At 43.6% G+C, this 18,571-nt stretch overlaps 1 protein-coding gene across 1 annotated transcript; it reads left to right on the top strand.

Moving 5' to 3' along the window:
- Positions 1-554: 554 nt before the first annotated feature.
- LOC311021460 (electrogenic aspartate/glutamate antiporter SLC25A12, mitochondrial-like) lies at positions 555-18,558 on the top strand. The gene is made up of 18 exons (XM_084022040.1): positions 555-786; positions 1,233-1,286; positions 2,883-3,025; positions 4,300-4,415; positions 5,194-5,333; positions 7,111-7,257; positions 7,858-7,999; positions 8,935-9,028; positions 9,710-9,794; positions 10,960-11,041; positions 12,114-12,272; positions 13,291-13,343; positions 13,555-13,635; positions 15,835-15,975; positions 17,155-17,293; positions 17,576-17,734; positions 17,876-17,966; positions 18,046-18,558. Exons 1-18 carry the CDS (start codon positions 775-777, stop codon positions 18,251-18,253), a joined length of 2,046 nt encoding a protein of 681 aa, XP_083878166.1. The 5' UTR covers positions 555-774; the 3' UTR covers positions 18,254-18,558.
- Positions 18,559-18,571: the final 13 nt, after the last annotated feature.

Here is an 18,571-nt window from a genome sequence, read left to right as displayed (position 1 = left end):
GGATGTTAAAGTTATGGTTACTTTTTGGTGTATATCAAACTAGCCTGGATGATTAGTCACAGCCTTGCTAACAAAGGTGAAACAGCTGATTCATTCATTTACTCTGCTTTATATCAATACAATAAACTCAACATGTTTGGGTGTTTAATTATCGGTACATTTGATTACATCATTTTGGACATATATTTTTGTGACGTGTTATGAACAAGTAATGGGAATATTCAAGATTCAAGATTTTTTTATTGTCATCAGTGCAAACTTTTGAAAAGAGAAATAAAGTACAAGGAGTCAAAAATAAAATAAAATGAAATATAGTAAATGATAAAATAACATTACAATTAAGAGCATACATTGTAAAGGATACAACTTTTCATTTTCTGAAGCTAAATATTGGTAATTTAAAAGTGAAACACCCTTGATTTTATTTATTTTTTCTTCTTTTTTTACCATTACATCACTCCTCACACCTTTAGGCCATCATGTTGCTCTCCTGTTCACGTCTGCAGGCGGTGAGTCGCGTCCTCGCGTGACCCGAGCAGACCGGAAATGCTGTAACGCACCGTCTCCTGGCCAGAGTCTCTCCCCTCTCTCTCTCTCCCCGTCCGGGAGCCCGTTTCTCGTAGGCTCCCTCGGCCGCCCCGCACACAGAAAGGGACAATACTTGGCTAAATATATATTCGGCGTCTCAGACCTCGGCGGTCCTGTCATGCCCGCTGTCATCCTCCTGCCCAGCGCCTGCGCTACGAGTCCACTGCAGCTGACGTCACACCCAGCATGGCGGTCAAGGTGACTCCGTCAATATTTCTATAGCGGATATTAATTTAAAAGCAGTAAAAAGCGGCCGTCGGACGCGCGCGGGGGGACAGCGTGTATGCGCGGACGCGTGGGTTTAAAGCTCTTGTTTTAAATCGCAGCGGAGTCCCCCTCCCCACCCGCCCTGGTGTTTCTGCAGCTTATAATCGCATCTCTGCCGGCCTCGCAGAGAAGAACTGTCATTTACCTCCTCTGGTGCATCTGTGTTTATGAGAGGCGTTAAAGCTCGAAGCGGTTATTTACTCGGTTATTCTCACACGTTTGTGGTGTTATCGTTTTTTTTTTACAGTCGTGTCTGTGGTCGATCGAAAAAAAAAAAAAAAAAATCAAAGCTGAACAGTGGCATCCTAAACTTCAGTTTTATTTGAATTGTCATGTGACATTTCTTTGATAGCAAACTCCCAACTTGTGTGTTATAGGTGCAAGCAACAAACAGAGCCGACCCCAATGACTTGAAGACTATTTTTCTGAAGGTAAGACTGTAAAAACATTTCGGCTCTTTTAACCAACATGGCAATAACACAAAAGTACAGAAACCGTGTGTTATAAGTGTACTAACGCATCGTAGCCATTGAGTTGGCCCTTTGGGATAAATAGTTCTGTAAAGGTCACACAAATGCTCGGACTAATTTTGGATCTGCTTCAACAGAGAACCCCCCCCCTGCTCCAACTTAACATTTAGATCTTCAACATGTTATTGGGTTTGTCATCCCAATGTTATTGGATGTGCCATTGTCTACCCCCCCCCCCCACACACACACACACACACACACACACACACACACGCACACACCTTTTTGTATAGGCTTGTTTACCCCCACGTGTCTTGATTGAACTGTAAACTTCAGAGACTGCGTTGCCTTATGATAACATCTCTCGACTCCACCATAAGAGTGCTCACTTCATAATGCAGGTGGAAGAGTTAATGAATGGACTGCCTGTGTAATTTCATTAAGAACTACTCAAGGACTACTGTGAGGGTAAATGGATACACAATCACGTGAGGGAGTAATGTGGCAATAAATGACCTGGAATTAATATTTTCACTTAAAACATTAATTCGGCAGAGTGCGTCGAATGTTTGGCCCTTCGCTTGGCACGAAGGTCTCCTCCCACACCCTTTCTGTGTTTATCTCATGCTCCCTCTGCCCGTGAGCGTGGCCTTTCTGCTGCCAGTTCATGCAGTGCTTGTGTTTCCAGAGCTATCTCTGTTCCAACTGGAAACCCAACCCCGGCTCTATAAATGACCTTACGTCTTAAAGCCCCGCTGAAGTCTCGGGTTTAGCTGTGCATGTTTCTTTGCTTCGTGAAACAGAGTCACGACGCAACCGTTGCAAGGTGCTGGTCATTGATTCAATTATTAACTGTGTATTGTCCAATTAAAATGTTTCTGTGGGCGTTACAACAATATAGTAAGGCAACTCAAATATATTCATATTCGAAAATGTTCCCATACTGTTCATACCAAGGTATCCCTTTTAGACGAACCAACTAGGGCTGTCCTCAAGTAATTCTAAATGACTAAGTAGCTCTAAAATCAATGCAGATGGATTCATTAATATCAGATTCACAGGAGCTTTACATTAATGTGATGAAACACTTTGATTTTAGCCAAATATATGTATTGATTGATTGATTTATTTATATATATTGGCCTGGTCCTGACTAAAAGTAAAACCACATTGTTTCCTTATCACCAAAACACTAATAATGTAATATATTGCAGGACATATTTACAAGTCAAAGGCTGACAATGATTTGAAAGAAAATTATGCTTTTCCAGTGTATTTTGTGATGCAGGCAAGCGTTGTTTACGTTTTAAATATGCAGCTGTAAACTGAGTCCCATAATGTGCTGGTATAGAAAACCATACACAAACATCCTTATTGTCACAAACAAAAAGAGATACGGATTTAGAGACCTGCAGTAAAAAAAAACGTCTTGTTGATTTGTCACCTATTTGTTGTTTTCTTTTTCTCTCTCTCAGTACTCCACAGAATCTTCTTTGCATACAAACAATGGAAATTCTACATGCGTTGTTCACAGCTCTGCCTCTGTCTCTCTTGCAGTATGCCAGTGTGGTGGAGGATGGGGAGCGTTACATGACCCCGGGGGACTTTGTGCAGAGTTACCTGGGCCTGCATGCACAGCCTCAGCACAATCCCAAAACTGTGGAGCTGATAGCCGGAGTGGCTGACACCACGAAAGACGGGTGAGTGTCTGCAGGCATACGAGGGACGTTGCCGTGGGAGACCAGCTGTAATGAATTGTCTTGCTCTAAAATAGCCTTGTGGTATTTCTTTGCACACAGACCATCATCTTTTTTTTTTTTAAATCTCCAACATGATTTTTCCATTAGCTTGACATTTTTCCAGCAGTCACAACAGTTCTGTCATTGGGAGGCCGCCGCCGCTGCTTCTCAAACGTATATAAAAGTAAATATTACATGTCACAGCTTTTGCCGATTACATGCTGTCAGCATTACTCTACACATATGGGCATTATTTCACAAGACCAGTGCCTTGTTGGGTTGGATTATGTTGTGTAATGTATTTACATGCTGTCATTGCAGGGTTTTCTTCCTGTACATTCCTGTACATGTGTTTGCACCAATAAATCAAGCTTGTATGGGTATTTATTTATGTCAAAGCAAACCACGTAGTCTAGTTTCAGGTTCTTAAGGTGCTTTCAAGTCAACAAACAATCTGGATAACGTGATCAAGCAGAAATTTACCTTTAAGTCCTCTTTGACAGCCAATTTTCAGTATCTGTGTATAATCAGTTTATTTAATGTTCTTTAGATCACCTAACATGTGTGTAATGAGACTGTTAATGATTTATCTCAGTGATGTTTGCAGAGTAAGTATCTTTATCAGTCCGTTTTACACCTACAGCTGATCGATTAAAAATCCAGTGATAAGATAAGCCAAAAAATATATCTTATTCTTTATTTTATCTTATTTTAGTGGCATGTCTGATCACCTTTAATTAGAGTTTGAGCAGCAGTTAGACCTGCTCTTTATCTCATTTATATTTTATTCTGAGCACATTCAGGACTTTCTGCCCGTGTTTGCTTAAAAGTTGACCTTCAAAATGTATACATATTTATTGGTAATAATAATACATGTTTATAGCTAAGAATGACATTTGAAGCTCAATATGGACATGAATGAAAAAAATGCATATTTGTTTCGATGACAGTTCCTCCTTTTGCTGATCATGTGAATCATGTGAAGAACAGCTGCTAAATGGACCTAGTTTTTGGTGAAATGGTTTAGTCTTATGCTATTTCCAAGGTCAATAATGAACGTTGATACTTAGCTGAAAAAACAGTTTTGGACCACATTACTGCACTTGTTTTCTGTCCTTTTCTCCAGTCAGTATATTTTATCTGTGCTAATGTTTTTTTCAGTATTCTTTTTGGAATTCTGTCAGACATATTTTATTCAGATAGCACACTTTTTTTTTTTTTTTTTATCCAAACAGACTGATCTCTTTCCAGGAGTTTCTGGCCTTTGAATCAGTTCTATGTGCCCCGGATGCCCTGTTCATAGTTGCCTTTCAGTTGTTTGACAAGACTGGCACAGGGAACATCTCGTTTGGTATGTACATAGTGGTGCATGCTGGTGTGGGGGTGTCATGCTCAACTGCAATGGACTAAGCTTCATCTTATATAAATACAGTTGTATAACATTAAATGTTGTGTCGTAATAAAATGATTCGACGAAAGATGTTGACACAATGAAAGGTTTTTAAGGTGTTTTTGTAGTTTTAATTAATAATCAATAGAAATGATGATGGAAAGTCACAAAAACGACTGCGAGAGAGTTGGTTCAAGGTGCGTTTGAGCGTGACATTGAACGTTGTGGCTTGCAAGTGCTATTGTTACTAAAGCATGCATTGCCAATAAATGTAGCAGCAGCAATGTCTTTTTTTTTTCTTTCTTTTTTTTTTGCATTACATATGCTAGCGGCAAATCTCATCTCGGGGCAAGATAGCGAGTTATGTGTGTGGAACATCACTTTATAACCAGGTCCATCTGACAAGCAGAGAAATGAATGCCCGCATGTCATAAGCCAAGAAATACAGAGTCTTACAAAGAAGCCGCCGCTATGCTCCATAAAGGCGACTGAAATTGAGGGCAGTGCTTATACAGACAATTTCCCGGATGGACTCAAAACCCTCAAAATGTAAAAGGATTGAGACTGTCAAGCAGCCTACCCAGCGTTACCGTCCAAATGGACTCTTTCCCTCTGCTTTAACAAGGTTCTCTGCAAATGGAATGAGGACGTGAGAGGGATGTTGCAATCACATCTTGTGCCCCCCCCCCCCCTCCCCCTCTGTCTCTGGTTGTTGCTCACTCATGTCTCACTCTTGCAGAGAATGTGCGCGACATCTTCAGCCAGACCACAGTGCACCACCACATTCCCTTCAACTGGGACTGTGAGTTCATCAGGCTACACTTCGGCCACGAAAGGAGCAAGAACCTCAGCTACACAGAGTTCACCCAGTTTCTGCAGGTATATCTATTTGATTTCGGGTGCATCTGACCACTTGCACGATACGATAATGTCACAATATCTTGCCCCACGATAACGATGATGTCACGATACTGCGATTCTGCGATACACGATATATTGCAAGAAATCATCTACGATATGCATCACGATACTTACCAGTGAAAGGCAAAAGCAGGAATTCATCGTTTACTGTGTTTATTCTCTGCATTGTGGTGTCAGTTTCACAGAATTAGTGAAACAAAGTGTTAAAGTCTTAGCTTAGTCTCTCTTTAACACACTGACTGAACATGTCTACGTGTCATTCCAACACAGCCATAAACTGGCAAAAGGCCAAGAAGAGTCATGAAGTCGTAACTCTGGTGAGGTAAAATGGTAACAGGCTTAATGAATGGGATCAGTAAATAGTGCCTGCATATTTGAATACAAATCTAATAATATCGATATTTGGTGCCAGTGTATCGATAACGTATCGCAGCAGAGTATCACGATATATCGATATATTGTCCCAACACTACTTCCTACCACATTTACTGAATGAATGGGAGCCTTTTTTGTTACTATTGCTTAAAAATCTAAAGTATGTGACAAAACATATTGACAGCACAGAGATTGTGTTTTCCAGTTCTTTATTGCAACATTTGTCAAATAATGTAACTACAGTGCATGCCATATATGATCTTTTAAGATAACGAGTTGTGGCGCCAGTTGCATCTTTAGTGTTTCAGCTGTTCCGGCGGTTTTGTGGTCGCCCAGTTTGCCATTTGCATCGTTGCTTTGCTTTTATTGGTTGCTGCCTGCATCTCACTGAGACTTCTGTGCTGTTAAATCAGCGACGGCAGTACGGTCAGGGAGAAAGTCGGCTTGGAGTCGAGGACTGTGGTCTTGGGCAGAAGCTGGGTGGTCCCGAGAGCTAGACAGGCAGCGCTGCAGTGTGGGATCCCTCAAAGCACTTTGTGGTTTATCATACTTGACTAGGGCTACCCACCGTTACACCAAAGACTCTTGTGTGCAGGATTAAATTCACATCAGTCATTATTATTGTCCTGTTTCTCTGTCACGTCCAAGCATGTTTCATTTATTGTAATTGAGTATTACTTAAAATACAAAACAGTGCATACCTGTTTATATCTAGATATGTTTCACAGTCCTGGTTCTGCCACCTTGTGGTTGTGCAGACAAAGTGGAGATTATTTATAGGCTTGAAAAGTATTTAGTAGTTTGTGAGGCGACAACGTATCAAACAATATAATCACCAAACATTGTGAGAATTAATCTCCGGCAACAATCCACTGATTAGGTTATCAGAACCGGCGTGTAAAGATGAAGCAACAGCTGAATGTTGCCGTAATGTTGCACTTGTATTCCTTCTGGTTATATGCGATGAGCTCTGACAGCAGGCGCTGACCCGGGGTCAGCCTCCCCCTGCATCCCCATCTGATTGCGTGGTTGTCACATTGAATCATCTTCCTGCGGACACACCTGCCCGGGCCTCCTCACCGACCACACGGCTCGGCTCCGGGGATCAGACTTCTCGGGACATGTTTTCCATTAGTCTCCAGAGAGAGAGACGGTGGTGATTACAAAAAAAAAAGTCTGACAATGTCACATCTGATGACTTTCACATCTGTCCAACGCTGACATTATTACACTTTCATCCTCTAAACTTCTAGCTGTCTGCTCCCTTGTATTGCGACGCTCCTCATCACGGGGACACATTCTTCGCCGCTTTTGTCGAGCTAACAGCGTGACCTCTTCCCTTTTGTGCGTGTTGCTGCAGGAGCTGCAGTTGGAGCATGCCCGCCAGGCGTTTGCACAAAAAGACAAGAACAAAAGTGGCACCATCACTGCCTTGGACTTCAGTGACATCATGGCCACTATCAGACACCACATGCTGACTCCGTTTGTAGAGGAGAACCTCGTTTCCGTGAGTTTAAGACCTACACCAGTTGTTAAACATTTCATGTTTGATGTTTATTTATACTGTATTCACTATTTTTGTATAGCGAGTTTTCAGCTCATTGTTTTGCAACTGTTTTAGTTGATTCTCACTCACATCACATCGTTTTTGGCCACAGCAGGCAGCAGTTTGAACTAAAAAGCTCTAAACACGCTGTGCATCTGCTCAGCAGCAGACAGACACAGTCGGCGACTAGCTGGAGACCAAAGTGGAGCTTTTAGCAGCTAAAGAGCCAAATATTACAAAAAACAGAGCTAATAGACAGATATATTAATTATAAGCAGATATTGTTACCCTGTAACTGCTTGATGTGTAAACGAACAACTTGTTGCTTAAAAAGTAATATGTCAAAGTTGTGTTCACAACTTGGTTTTGCTGCCCCCAAGTGGCCAAAAATGATAGAGTCCCAAATCACACATTTGTTTGGTAGGATCAAGTGAGTCAGTTAGCTTGGATATCCATGTTAGTAATTTATATTTTCAAGCACTGCGGTGGTTTAACAGAACAGAGAGGATTTAAGAGAGTCGAACCAGATATCCATACAGAAGCAATGACATCTGTCTCCAGGCTGCAGGCGGCAGCACCTCCCACATGGTGAGCTTCTCCTACTTCAATGCCTTCAATGCCCTCCTCAACAACATGGAGCTGATCCGCAAGATTTACAGCACCGTCGCCGGCACCCACAATAGAGACATACTCGTCACCAAAGGTACACCCGAGACTCTTCCCACATCACGGACATGAGTCACGCTTCATATGTGTGATATGAGATGTAGCTGTGCGATGATGTCTTAACTTTCTTGACAGAGTGGTGTGAGAGAACACACAGGGAACATTTACTGTAGCACTTAATTACTAAGGTAAATGAACATTTTTAACCTGGTAATCAGACACCCCCCCCCCCCCCACCCCCCCCTACATGTAGACCTGTGTAACTGATAGTGATCCTGTGACATCTGCTCCTAATTGTGTGTCCCATTGAGATGCAAACAGTTCCTCGACTTCCTCCCTGTGGTTTTCCTTCTAGAATAGATCTTGGGCAAATAGTAATCTACGTGAGTCTTATTTGTATCACCAAACATATCAGAAGGAGCGTAAAGCAAACACTCACGTGTGCTATCTGCAGGAAAGTATATCTTTGCAGTACTTGAGATCAGTGAAGCACATTTGTAGCTGAAGGTTGGACCTGAAAGGGAAGTCTTTTTGGGGGGAAATTAATAACTTGATGGTAATGGAGCTTCTCAGCGGGCAACAGGAAAGAATATAAAGCACATATAAAGGAGAGAAAACGCATGTTCAGTTAGTGTGCTTCAGGCACCGAATTGACTTAATGGTTTCTCTGAAATATCCTTGAATATCCTGTTTAGCAGCAAGCATCCACAATATCCAGACTGCACCCCCTTAAAATGTCCGTATAGGTCGTCTGACCATTACACATCTTGTCACTCTCAACCAGTCATACGTTTTGGCCTATTCTTCCGTTGAGGCATGTGTTGACATTAACACCCAAACAAACTAGGAACATTTTTTTTTTTTGTGATTATTTGATTCTAGCCTCCTGTAGAAAATACCTGAAGTGGCTAAACCCTTTCCGCTGCCTGAGTTTGCATCCTTTAATTTCCTCTTCTCTTTATTGCGTTGTAGAGGAGTTTGTTCATTCTGCAAATAAGTTTGGTCAAATCACTCCGATGGAAATTGACATCCTGTACCAGCTGGTTGGTCTGCACTCTCACTCCGGGTAAGATTCTCTAAAACTACATTTAGTTTTTGCAAACTAGTGATCATTTCACTGATTATGACAAAAAGGTTTGTACATTTTTACAGCTTTATGTAATTTTCATGTGTCTGGGGTTCCTGGCAGTCTGATAAAAAAATGAATGCATGAAAACAAATCCCAAAATGTAAGGTATTTTATAATTTCCACGTTTATCCCGGTAGGTACTGTTGCTGTTACTCTTATCCACTTAGATTATTCAATTAATACAAAACCAGGATTTTTTATTCAACCGCCATGAGTGGAATAAATATGTTAAGGGTCTGTTTATTGGCTGGAAACACAAAGTTGCTGCTCATTCGGTTTTTTAACAACAGTGTCTCCAGCAGCTGATTTACAAGACAAACATAAAACACGCATGCAGACCGTATGATGCGTCGGGCCAGTGGGGAATATTTGTGTTTCGAACATTTAGTCTCAAAACACTTTCATTTACTTGTTTGGGCCACAGGCACTCGTCCTGCTTTGTGTTTTTTTTCTGTTGTTTATATAAGCTGAAATTAAAGTTGCAGTAACTTTGATTTGCCAGTAAAAAAAAAAGTCTTTGGAAAATCTTACATCACTGGCTGCCGCTTGCAGGGGATGCAGGGCTCTCTGCTGTTTTCCTGGCCTAACTCCTTCCCTCCCCTGCTGATGTGTGTTAAGGCGGCTGAACCATGCAGACATTGAGAGGATAGCCCCGTTGGAGGAAGGAGCCATGCCATACCACCTCGCCGAGGCCCAGAGACAGGTAGCCCTGATTGACTCGGCGAATGCACCTCACATCCTCCCGCCTTTTATCAAAGCCTTTTCCCCTTCACACTCTGCCTCCTTCTCAGAAAGGTGCTAAAAAGGGAGAATGTTCACTTGCCGAATTAGCAGAGTGCCCGTGTTTTTCTTCCCCTGTGAAGTGCATTACTTTAACTCCCAGATAAAAGTACACCAATTATAGTTATAGAAAAGGGAATGGATTGTTGCGTCGCACCTCGCCATGAAAGGCTCTCCCCTCTTTTATTCAGTATAGTCGCACATACACATGAGCTGCAATCACACATCTGAGAAGCTAATAAGAGGCTTTTATCAGTGTGGGGCTCGAGGAGTTTTAGGAGCCTTTAGAAAAGACGGCTAATGGCAGGAGGGGAGTGGGAGTCAATGTGGATCTGGGAGAACAAAATAGTTCCTGCCTCCACCGGATAACATGGCTCTATATCAGGCTGTGGTCAGAGCTTTCAGGCCACTCATGCTCCTGGGACTCACACTCAGTGGTCTGGAATTTGATTCCTTCGGGGGGGATGCTGCAATTCTCAGGCCTGCCTTTTAGTGGAAGTGGGCTAATTGTTTAAACCCTTTGATCAAGACCTCGATCTTGTTAGCATGCAACCCTCGGTGGAAGCATCTGGGAAGACTGATCTGCTCTACTCCCTTCTCATCTGGTCTGGGAGAAGTTACTCACCGCCTCGACCTGCAGTCCTGCACACACACACACACACACACACACACACACACACGCTTTAACAGGGTCTCACTCGAGCTGTGTAATATTCATGTAGATACTTATCTGTACATAGAAAAGGCTTGTGGGGCTAATCTGTTCCCCTGCAACAAAGTGAAAACAAAGGGGCTCCGCTTTCAACATCAAACACCAATCTGGAGATCAAGTAGATACGAGAGAAAGTACACTTTGAGTTCAAAAACAAGAGCAGGACTTTAGCCTGTAGCCTACCACATGTAGCATGTGTGGAAACAGGTTCACAGAGCTGGCCTGTCTATGACATTTAATATTGACTGATGATGAATTAGACGTTATATGACACGTCCGCATTCCGTTGCCTCTTTCCACAATGTATCTGCTTGGCTGTCGTTTAATAGCCAGCCATGGTTAGTCACCCCCCCGTCTTTCTTTTTCTCCTCTACAGCATGGTCACGAAACGTCTCGGCCCGTCTGGCTCCAGGCTGCGGAATCCGCCTACAGGTTCGCTCTGGGCTCAATCGCTGGAGGTGAGTGACATGTCTGCGGCGGCCCGCCGGAGGGGTAACCTTAGCCGGGCCCAGACTGGCGCGCTGAGGCCCCGGGGCCGGCCATTGTTGCTGCATGGGAGAGAGGGGTTAGTGATGTGAGGCTCCGGCATTGTGCTGCCGGTGCCACTGGTGGCTCCAGGCTGTCGTTGAAGCCGGAGCTCTGGAATGACACAAATCTTCCGGAACCGCACTCTCTGGAATCTCCATCTAATTACACTGGAAGGAACTGATACAAGGGACGTCTGACATAACTGCACCTCAGACAGGAACACTCTCTGACCCTGTGTGTGTGTGTGTGTGTGTGTGTGTGTGTGTGTGTGTCCCAAACACACAAAGATGTATCAATCATTAACCAGTGGGCCAAATCAGGCAGGACCACATAAAAAGAGATATACATCATGAGAGCGAAGCTGCCGATAATGAGCTGTTTGTCACGCGGCCTCCGTGCTGACCGAGCAGTTTGCATGTTTGAGAGAAGAGTCATCACAGCAGCCTTTGATGTCAGACAAGACGAGGCAAGTAAAGCCGAGAGTTTAGTTGGACTCGCTGCAGTTCTCCCACAGTTACCAGAGATCCTGCTCCGAGATTAATAACGGTTTAGTTTATACGCATTTCTTTCTCGGTGACCATTAGATGACCACTCCCCACACATATCTGATTGTGACTGTACTACGCTATTGTGTTAGACAATGACGAATGAAGTAGGGTGACAAGAAGGCTGTCCAAAAAGAAAATTGGGACACATATCAATCAACAGAAAAGTGTTTTATTTAAGTTCCATTCATTCTTCATGCAAAAAAAGGCCAAATAGTCATTTTCATCTTGTTGGGATTAGCTGCTTTTCTTTGTCGTACATGACAGTAAATGTATCACATTTAGGCTTTGAACTGTTGGTCGAACCAAACCCATTTAAAGATGCACACCCTCTTTTCTGACATTTAACAGATAATTGCAGCCCGTGACCATATGAGCGAGTACATTTGTGTTAACAAATCTGGAAAAACAGAACCAAGATTTCCACCGGAGACTAATGTCACGTGTGTTTTTGCAGCGACCGGGGCCACGGCCGTGTACCCCATCGACCTGGTGAAGACGCGCATGCAGAACCAGCGCTCCACGAGCTCCTTCGTAGGAGAGCTGATGTACAAGAACAGCTTCGACTGTGCGAAGAAAGTGCTCCGTTACGAGGGCTTCTTCGGATTCTACAGAGGTAATCCTTTACAGATTTTATGTTTTGCGTTAAAAAAAAGAAAAAAAGAAAGGAAAATCTGTGTGAAGGTCAACCACATGGCTCTCGTGTAAAACAAACCATCTGATGGGAAAGCATTAGGCTTTGTCAGTGTGCTAATATCAGCAGCATGGCTCGCTAATTGATACCAGAAACCTTTGCCCTCCCCGTTCAGCGGTGAATAAAGCAACACCCAGGGGTCGCATTTTCATTATCTGGATACCTGGGAGAGCTCCCCGAGGAAAATGACCAGCAGAATTCATGTAGTAGCGGTGTCTGATCTGCCTCTTCCCGGGTGTGTGATAATGGTGCTGATAGCTTGTGATACACAACACTTCTACCCCTCGGGCCGCTCGAACGAAGGAAGTCAAGACTGCCATCTACTGCTGCCTCCATCACTGCAGCTCTTTGTTGCTGCGATCTGCGTCCCTCGGCCTCCTTCCCTCCTCTCTCGCACATGATAAGAGGGTGATTGACTCAGAGACAGACACGCTCGGCTGTTTTCTGGCTGCATACCAGCAGCAGTCACTCAGCAGCTCCTTCAGAAGTTTATCTGGCCTGATGAAGGACAGACGGTGAAACAGTATGGTGGTTATCGCCACCGTAGCACCCAGCCTCCCCCTCCCCTCCCCCCTCCGATCTCCTACGTGACCACACAGCTCTCTCTGTTCCCCACCAACAGTGGGATCAGGCCTCAACAATGCTGATCCCATATGCACCAGCAGTGTCATATTTTTGGACTTTTGTTCACTTTCAATGGGACCTTTGTGTTGTGGAGCATCAGATGTATCAGCCACATCTGTAAATATTTATGGGTTTGTTTTACGCACACAGGAACCCTGCAGCTTACATTGTTCTAGCTGTCAGTAGATGTATTCATTTAGCCAAAAAAAAAAAAGGGAAAAAAGTGCATTCATTTGGAGCCAGGCTTTGTCTCCCTCTCTCTCTCTCCCTCCCTCTCTCAGGTATTCTAATAGTATCTATGAATAATATTTTGCAGGTCTGCTCCCGCAGCTCATCGGCGTTGCCCCGGAGAAAGCTATCAAACTCACGGCAAGTCATTCCACCGAGTGTTTCAAAGAAAGTTGCTCCTAATGGCTCGCTGTGAATGAAAAACATGCAGGAGAAAAATGCACTCTCTGCAATCAGGATGCGACTGCAACCACAAGTTAACATTAATGCCCTGCTATCAAGATTGGGATTGTGTGTCTCATGTGCCTTCTTTCCTTGATGTCGTCTTCCCTCTTTTTTTTTTACCCTCCAGGTGAATGATTTTGTCAGGGACAAGTTCACCACTGAAGATAATACCATCGTTCTGCCTGCGGAGATTCTCTCTGGAGCATGTGTAAGCATTACTTTAGTCATCTTTTCAGTCCGTAGATGAACTCAAAAACAGGTAAAGGAACGTCCAAAAGATATATATAATATATACACAAGAAATTAGTGTATTATTGGGAATTAAATTCTGTTTTAATATTGATTCGTTGAAATGCTATTACTAATTTAACTGTTACATTTGAAATAGTGTATATCCCACTTAAATAATGTATATCCAAACTACACTGAAGCATTTTAGATGCTGCTTATTGGATGTAGGATGTTTAGCATTATGAACTAGCAGAGCTACAAAGCGGGTGGCTGCTGCGAAACAGGCCTCTTTACACAGTGGATGAAGTATTCAGATCCGTTATTTAAGTAAATGAAGCAATGATGTAATATAAACATTTTACACACACACATACAAATACATTTACATACATTGAAAATGTCACTTGAGTTAAAGTATTCTTTAGTATTCTTAATTTGAAAAATGCCTCCGTGAGTATTATATGTTATATTATTGGATTATTCTTACAGATGCATCCATGTGTAAGTAGCATATTATTGTTGTATTTTCATGTACTATTGGGTAGTTTAATCTATAACAATATCCACCATATGTTTATTAGCTTATGTAACTGTAATAGTGGTAAAAGGTACATTTCTTCTAACTGTAGTCGACTCGAATCATAACGTAGCATGAATTGGAAATAGTCAAGTACTTCATATTGAGTAATGGCACTTAGTAACACTCCACCGCTGACTATATACACAAAAGACTTAAACGTTGTATATGTATGTTGATGATGGACCTTCAAAAATGTTTCATCCCAAAGTCAAAGCAGTCTGCTTAACTGAACTAAACCTTTACCAGATTAGTTTGTGGTAATTGATTTTAATCTTATTTAATCATTAATTTAATCATTTATTGAGCTTGTGTGAGAGATATTTATTCAGCTTATTATATTTTGGGGATCCAACATGAATGCAGAAGTCAAGAATTGTGACTTCTAAAAAAAAAAAAAAAAAAAAAAAAAATCTTGTCCAAATATGATAATGTGATCTGCTAACATGTTTTGAGTGCATCAGTAGATGAAAGCTGTAATTCCTTCACTCTGCCTCTCATGCTGGCTGTGCTGAAGTGAAACAGGCCGGCGTTTTTGCAGCAGAGCCTGCAGGTTGCTTGCAGAGGAGCGGGGTCTCGAGGGGTCGTGACCCCTGTCAGGGTGTAATTGTAGGAAGAGGCCCCGGAGGGTCCTGGATGAAGCGGGGTCTAGCTCAGTGTGATTGAGTTTGACAATGCAGTACATACCTGAGGTGTGGTCACAGTGCAGGTCCCCACACAGCACAACGAGGATATCAACCGCTCAGGATATATCCAATCTACGTCTTATTTATATCTGCTGATATGAACTGGACGACATGCCCGTGTTACTTTATGGAAGTTAAAATCCTGGTTATTGGGACGGCTTGTTAAATGATCGCTCCCATCAGCGAGGTGGACCAGAGAAGATAAAAGAGATGGGACGAATGCATCAATCTTCAGAGCAGCGGATATTCCCCCTCCTCTTTGAAAATGACTAAATGTGCCAGAGCTTTTTTTAGACCTTTGCTTCGGATGTTTACAGATAAGACCCCTTCCCCGAATGTCACCAGCAGCCATCCTGGGGCCTGATTAGATTTGGGGAGCGTGATAAATGTGCCCGAGTCAGAGGGTGTCGTGCCTTTAGGGCATTGCGTGCCCGGACCCTTAGCTGTCCGGGTGATTCAGTGCTCGCTCCCCTGGGAACAGGGGGTGAATTGGGGAAGTGTGCGGGGCGAGGCCAGGCCGGGCTGCTCACCCTGCCACAGGAGGTGCCTCAGGGGAGGCGAGGGGGCAGAGGGCCGGTGCCAGGGTCAGAGCCTCCCGACCATGAGCCGGGGCTTCTCCTCACCCTGCGCCTGCTCCACTCTGACCCCCGTTGTTCCTCTATCAATGCCTGCTTTTTTCCTCCTCCTGTCAAGGCCACTCTCTTACTACATGCAATCAGAGGGAAAAAAGGGGCTTTTGTGCTGAAGTTTACAGAGATAATTGGAAAACTCCTACCAGGGAGAAATGCTTACACATCATTACATTTTCACCCAAAGTTCAACCCCCTCAGATGTATAAGCTCACTCTTAGAACCCTACATGTGTGCATTTAAACCACTCATCGGCTGTTTCTTTTGTCGGTTGCGTTCTGCAGGCCGGTGCTTCCCAGGTGATTTTCACCAATCCTCTGGAGATTGTTAAGATCCGCCTGCAGGTGGCTGGAGAGATCACCACGGGGCCCCGGGTCAAAGCCCTGAGTGTTGTGAGAGAGCTGGGCTTCTTTGGCCTCTACAAGGTAGGTCAGCACCTCCACAGCACCATGACGTCTGCAGCATCAACCTCTGTTTACCGTCATACAAGGGCAGCTCCCATGTTCCTGACAGACAATACCGAAATCATTTCATTATTTTTCACTTCAGCATATATCTTAACAAAGGAAGACATTTTCAGACATTTATCTAACAACTCACTGATAATGGGGTTTTTTTTCTCCGTAATTCAAAAAGAGATTTATATTCAAGAAAATCCCCGCAGTAGAGGAGGAACTGAGGGATTTTAAACAGTTAATTGAGTTAAATTGCAGATTAATTTGATTTGGATTCATCAACTAAACATTTAAGTCCTACTTTTGAGTAATAGTTGCAATAATACAATGTAACAGCACTTATTCACAAGTAAAGTACAGAATTATTCAGGATAAATCATGTTTATTTTATGTTGTATAAATTATTGTATTGGATTATTATTATTGGTGCATTGTTGCTATATTTCTGGGTACTTTAATCTTTAGTAATGCTTCTATTTTTAAGGCAAGACCCATATTTCTGTTTGAATTGTATATTGACATTTTTTTCCTGTAATGATACACAGATGAAATACTACTGTATTTGAACAAATATCAGTGTGTGTGTGTGTGTGTGTGTGTGTGTAAACAGACATGATTAAGGTCAGGATCACAAACTTAAAGATGAAACGCTCCTTTTTGCTGACTGTTTGCAGTTTCTTCCAAAACATGAACATGCGAACTGTGGCCAACGACCAACAGCAAATTAGTGAGGGATTACGCTTTGCTACTGCTCCTTTCCCAGATCCTTGTGGGTTTGCTAGTCATGTGCTCATACCCTATATTTTAATGAGTAGCAGACAGTGTGTGGCTTGTTAAAAAAAAAGAAAAAAAAAAGGGAAAAGCTCACTTCCTCTTGGCAGAAGGACCCAGCACACCGGGGTCCGTGGCAGTGTGTGTGTGTGCGTGTGCATGTGTGTGTGTGATGGATCTCTTTCTGGAGGCAGCTCTGCCCGGGGGCTCTTTGGCTCCATCAACAGTAAAGCCCCTGTAGGTTGAATACGACAGCTCCCAGACCATTTAATCCCCAAGACAAACCTCTTCAACCACTGCTTCTCCCTGTGACTGACTGTGCATATATATATAATATATACACACACACACATACATATTGATCTCTTTGTTTGTTAGGGAGCTAAAGCGTGCTTCCTGCGTGACATCCCCTTCTCCGCTATCTACTTTCCTGTTTATGCCCACACCAAAGCGAAGTTGGCCGACGAGGACGGAAGGCTGGGGGCGCTACAGCTGCTCACTGCTGGAGCTATCGCAGGTAACCCAACATCTGGGAAGCCCAGTGTCTGTGAGCATCCAAGATTCATTTGCGGCTGTGTCACATTTCCTGCTTCAAGAAACAGCATTCTCCGCCCGTCGACGGCTCACAATACCCCCGGCTCCGTGTGCATACGGAAGCTTTTTTGTCGTATCGCGCCATACGGCTTTACCCCATTTCTGGCCCTGCGTGACGCTGCAGCAGGGATGTCGGGATGTGTGACGCCCCGTTCTGTGCATAGTGAAAGTGCTTCATTATATCTGTTGTGAAACATCTCCCAAGGTGTACCGGCTGCTTCGCTGGTGACCCCTGCTGATGTCATCAAAACCAGGCTCCAGGTGGCGGCCCGAGCAGGCCAGACGACATACAGCGGCGTCATCGACTGCTTCAAGAAGATCCTGCAGGAGGAAGGTTTTAGGGCATTTTGGAAGGGCGCAGGAGGTACACACACACACACACACAGTCCTATAAGTGGTTTCATGACTGGGAAATGAGGCTCATTGTGGTGGTTGTAATTATCTAGAAGGCACCGCAAGAATATTAAATCCCACATTGTAATTTTTCAATTCCATCTTCCATTAGCTCGCGTCTTCAGATCTTCCCCCCAGTTTGGTGTAACCCTGGTGACCTACGAACTGTTACAGAGGTGGTTGTACGTTGACTTCGGAGGACAGTAAGTACTTTATAACATGGTACGTGCCTCTCAAGGGTATCAAGAAGTGCGTCTTCCCCTAATCCGACTCTCTCCTCAGTCGACCGGCCGGCTCGGCGCCATCTCCCACACCCATGTTCAAGGACCTCCCCTCCGTGACTGCAGACCACGTCGGGGGCTACCGTCTGGCTGCAGCAACCTTTGCTGGTGTGGAGAGCAAGTTTGGCCTTCACCTGCCCAAGTTCAAGCCTTCTGGAGGGGCGACAATCAAACAAGCCGAGTCCAAGGCGGAGCCGCAGGCTTCCTAAAAAGCGTCACCGATCGTGACTGCATGCTCCTCCGGTCAATACGTCTCATTGAGCCACGTTGCATTGAAATGCATCTGAGCAGTTGTCTTACTTGGAATGCTGCATGAGTATGGCTTTATAGCATTGTTTGTTTTTTTTTCCGCATAGCTTGCACAACTTTATTGTACATGTTGTACTTCTATCTCGACAGAGGGACATTATGTTATGACGAAGGATTGTAACTGCATTTGCTTTGATGTGCATGTGTCAGTATGACCTTAGAGACACGAGGATGTACAGACATTTTCAAAAAATGTTTATTTTGAAACCATGACCAGG

The sequence above is a fragment of the Eutrigla gurnardus genome, assembly GCF_963514095.1.
Source record: "Eutrigla gurnardus genome assembly, chromosome: 12".
Taxonomy (NCBI): Eukaryota; Metazoa; Chordata; class Actinopteri; order Perciformes; family Triglidae; genus Eutrigla; species Eutrigla gurnardus.
Note: the sequence above shows the minus strand (reverse complement) of the source record. Positions and strands in the feature narration are given on the sequence as shown.

Coding starts and splice junctions, on each gene's coding strand:
- LOC311021460 (XM_084022040.1), top strand. Junction 7,258..7,857: donor TAGAGGAGAACCTCGTTTCC/GTGAGTTTAAGA, acceptor ATCTGTCTCCAG/GCTGCAGGCGGCAGCACCTC. Junction 8,000..8,934: donor AGACATACTCGTCACCAAAG/GTACACCCGAGA, acceptor ATTGCGTTGTAG/AGGAGTTTGTTCATTCTGCA.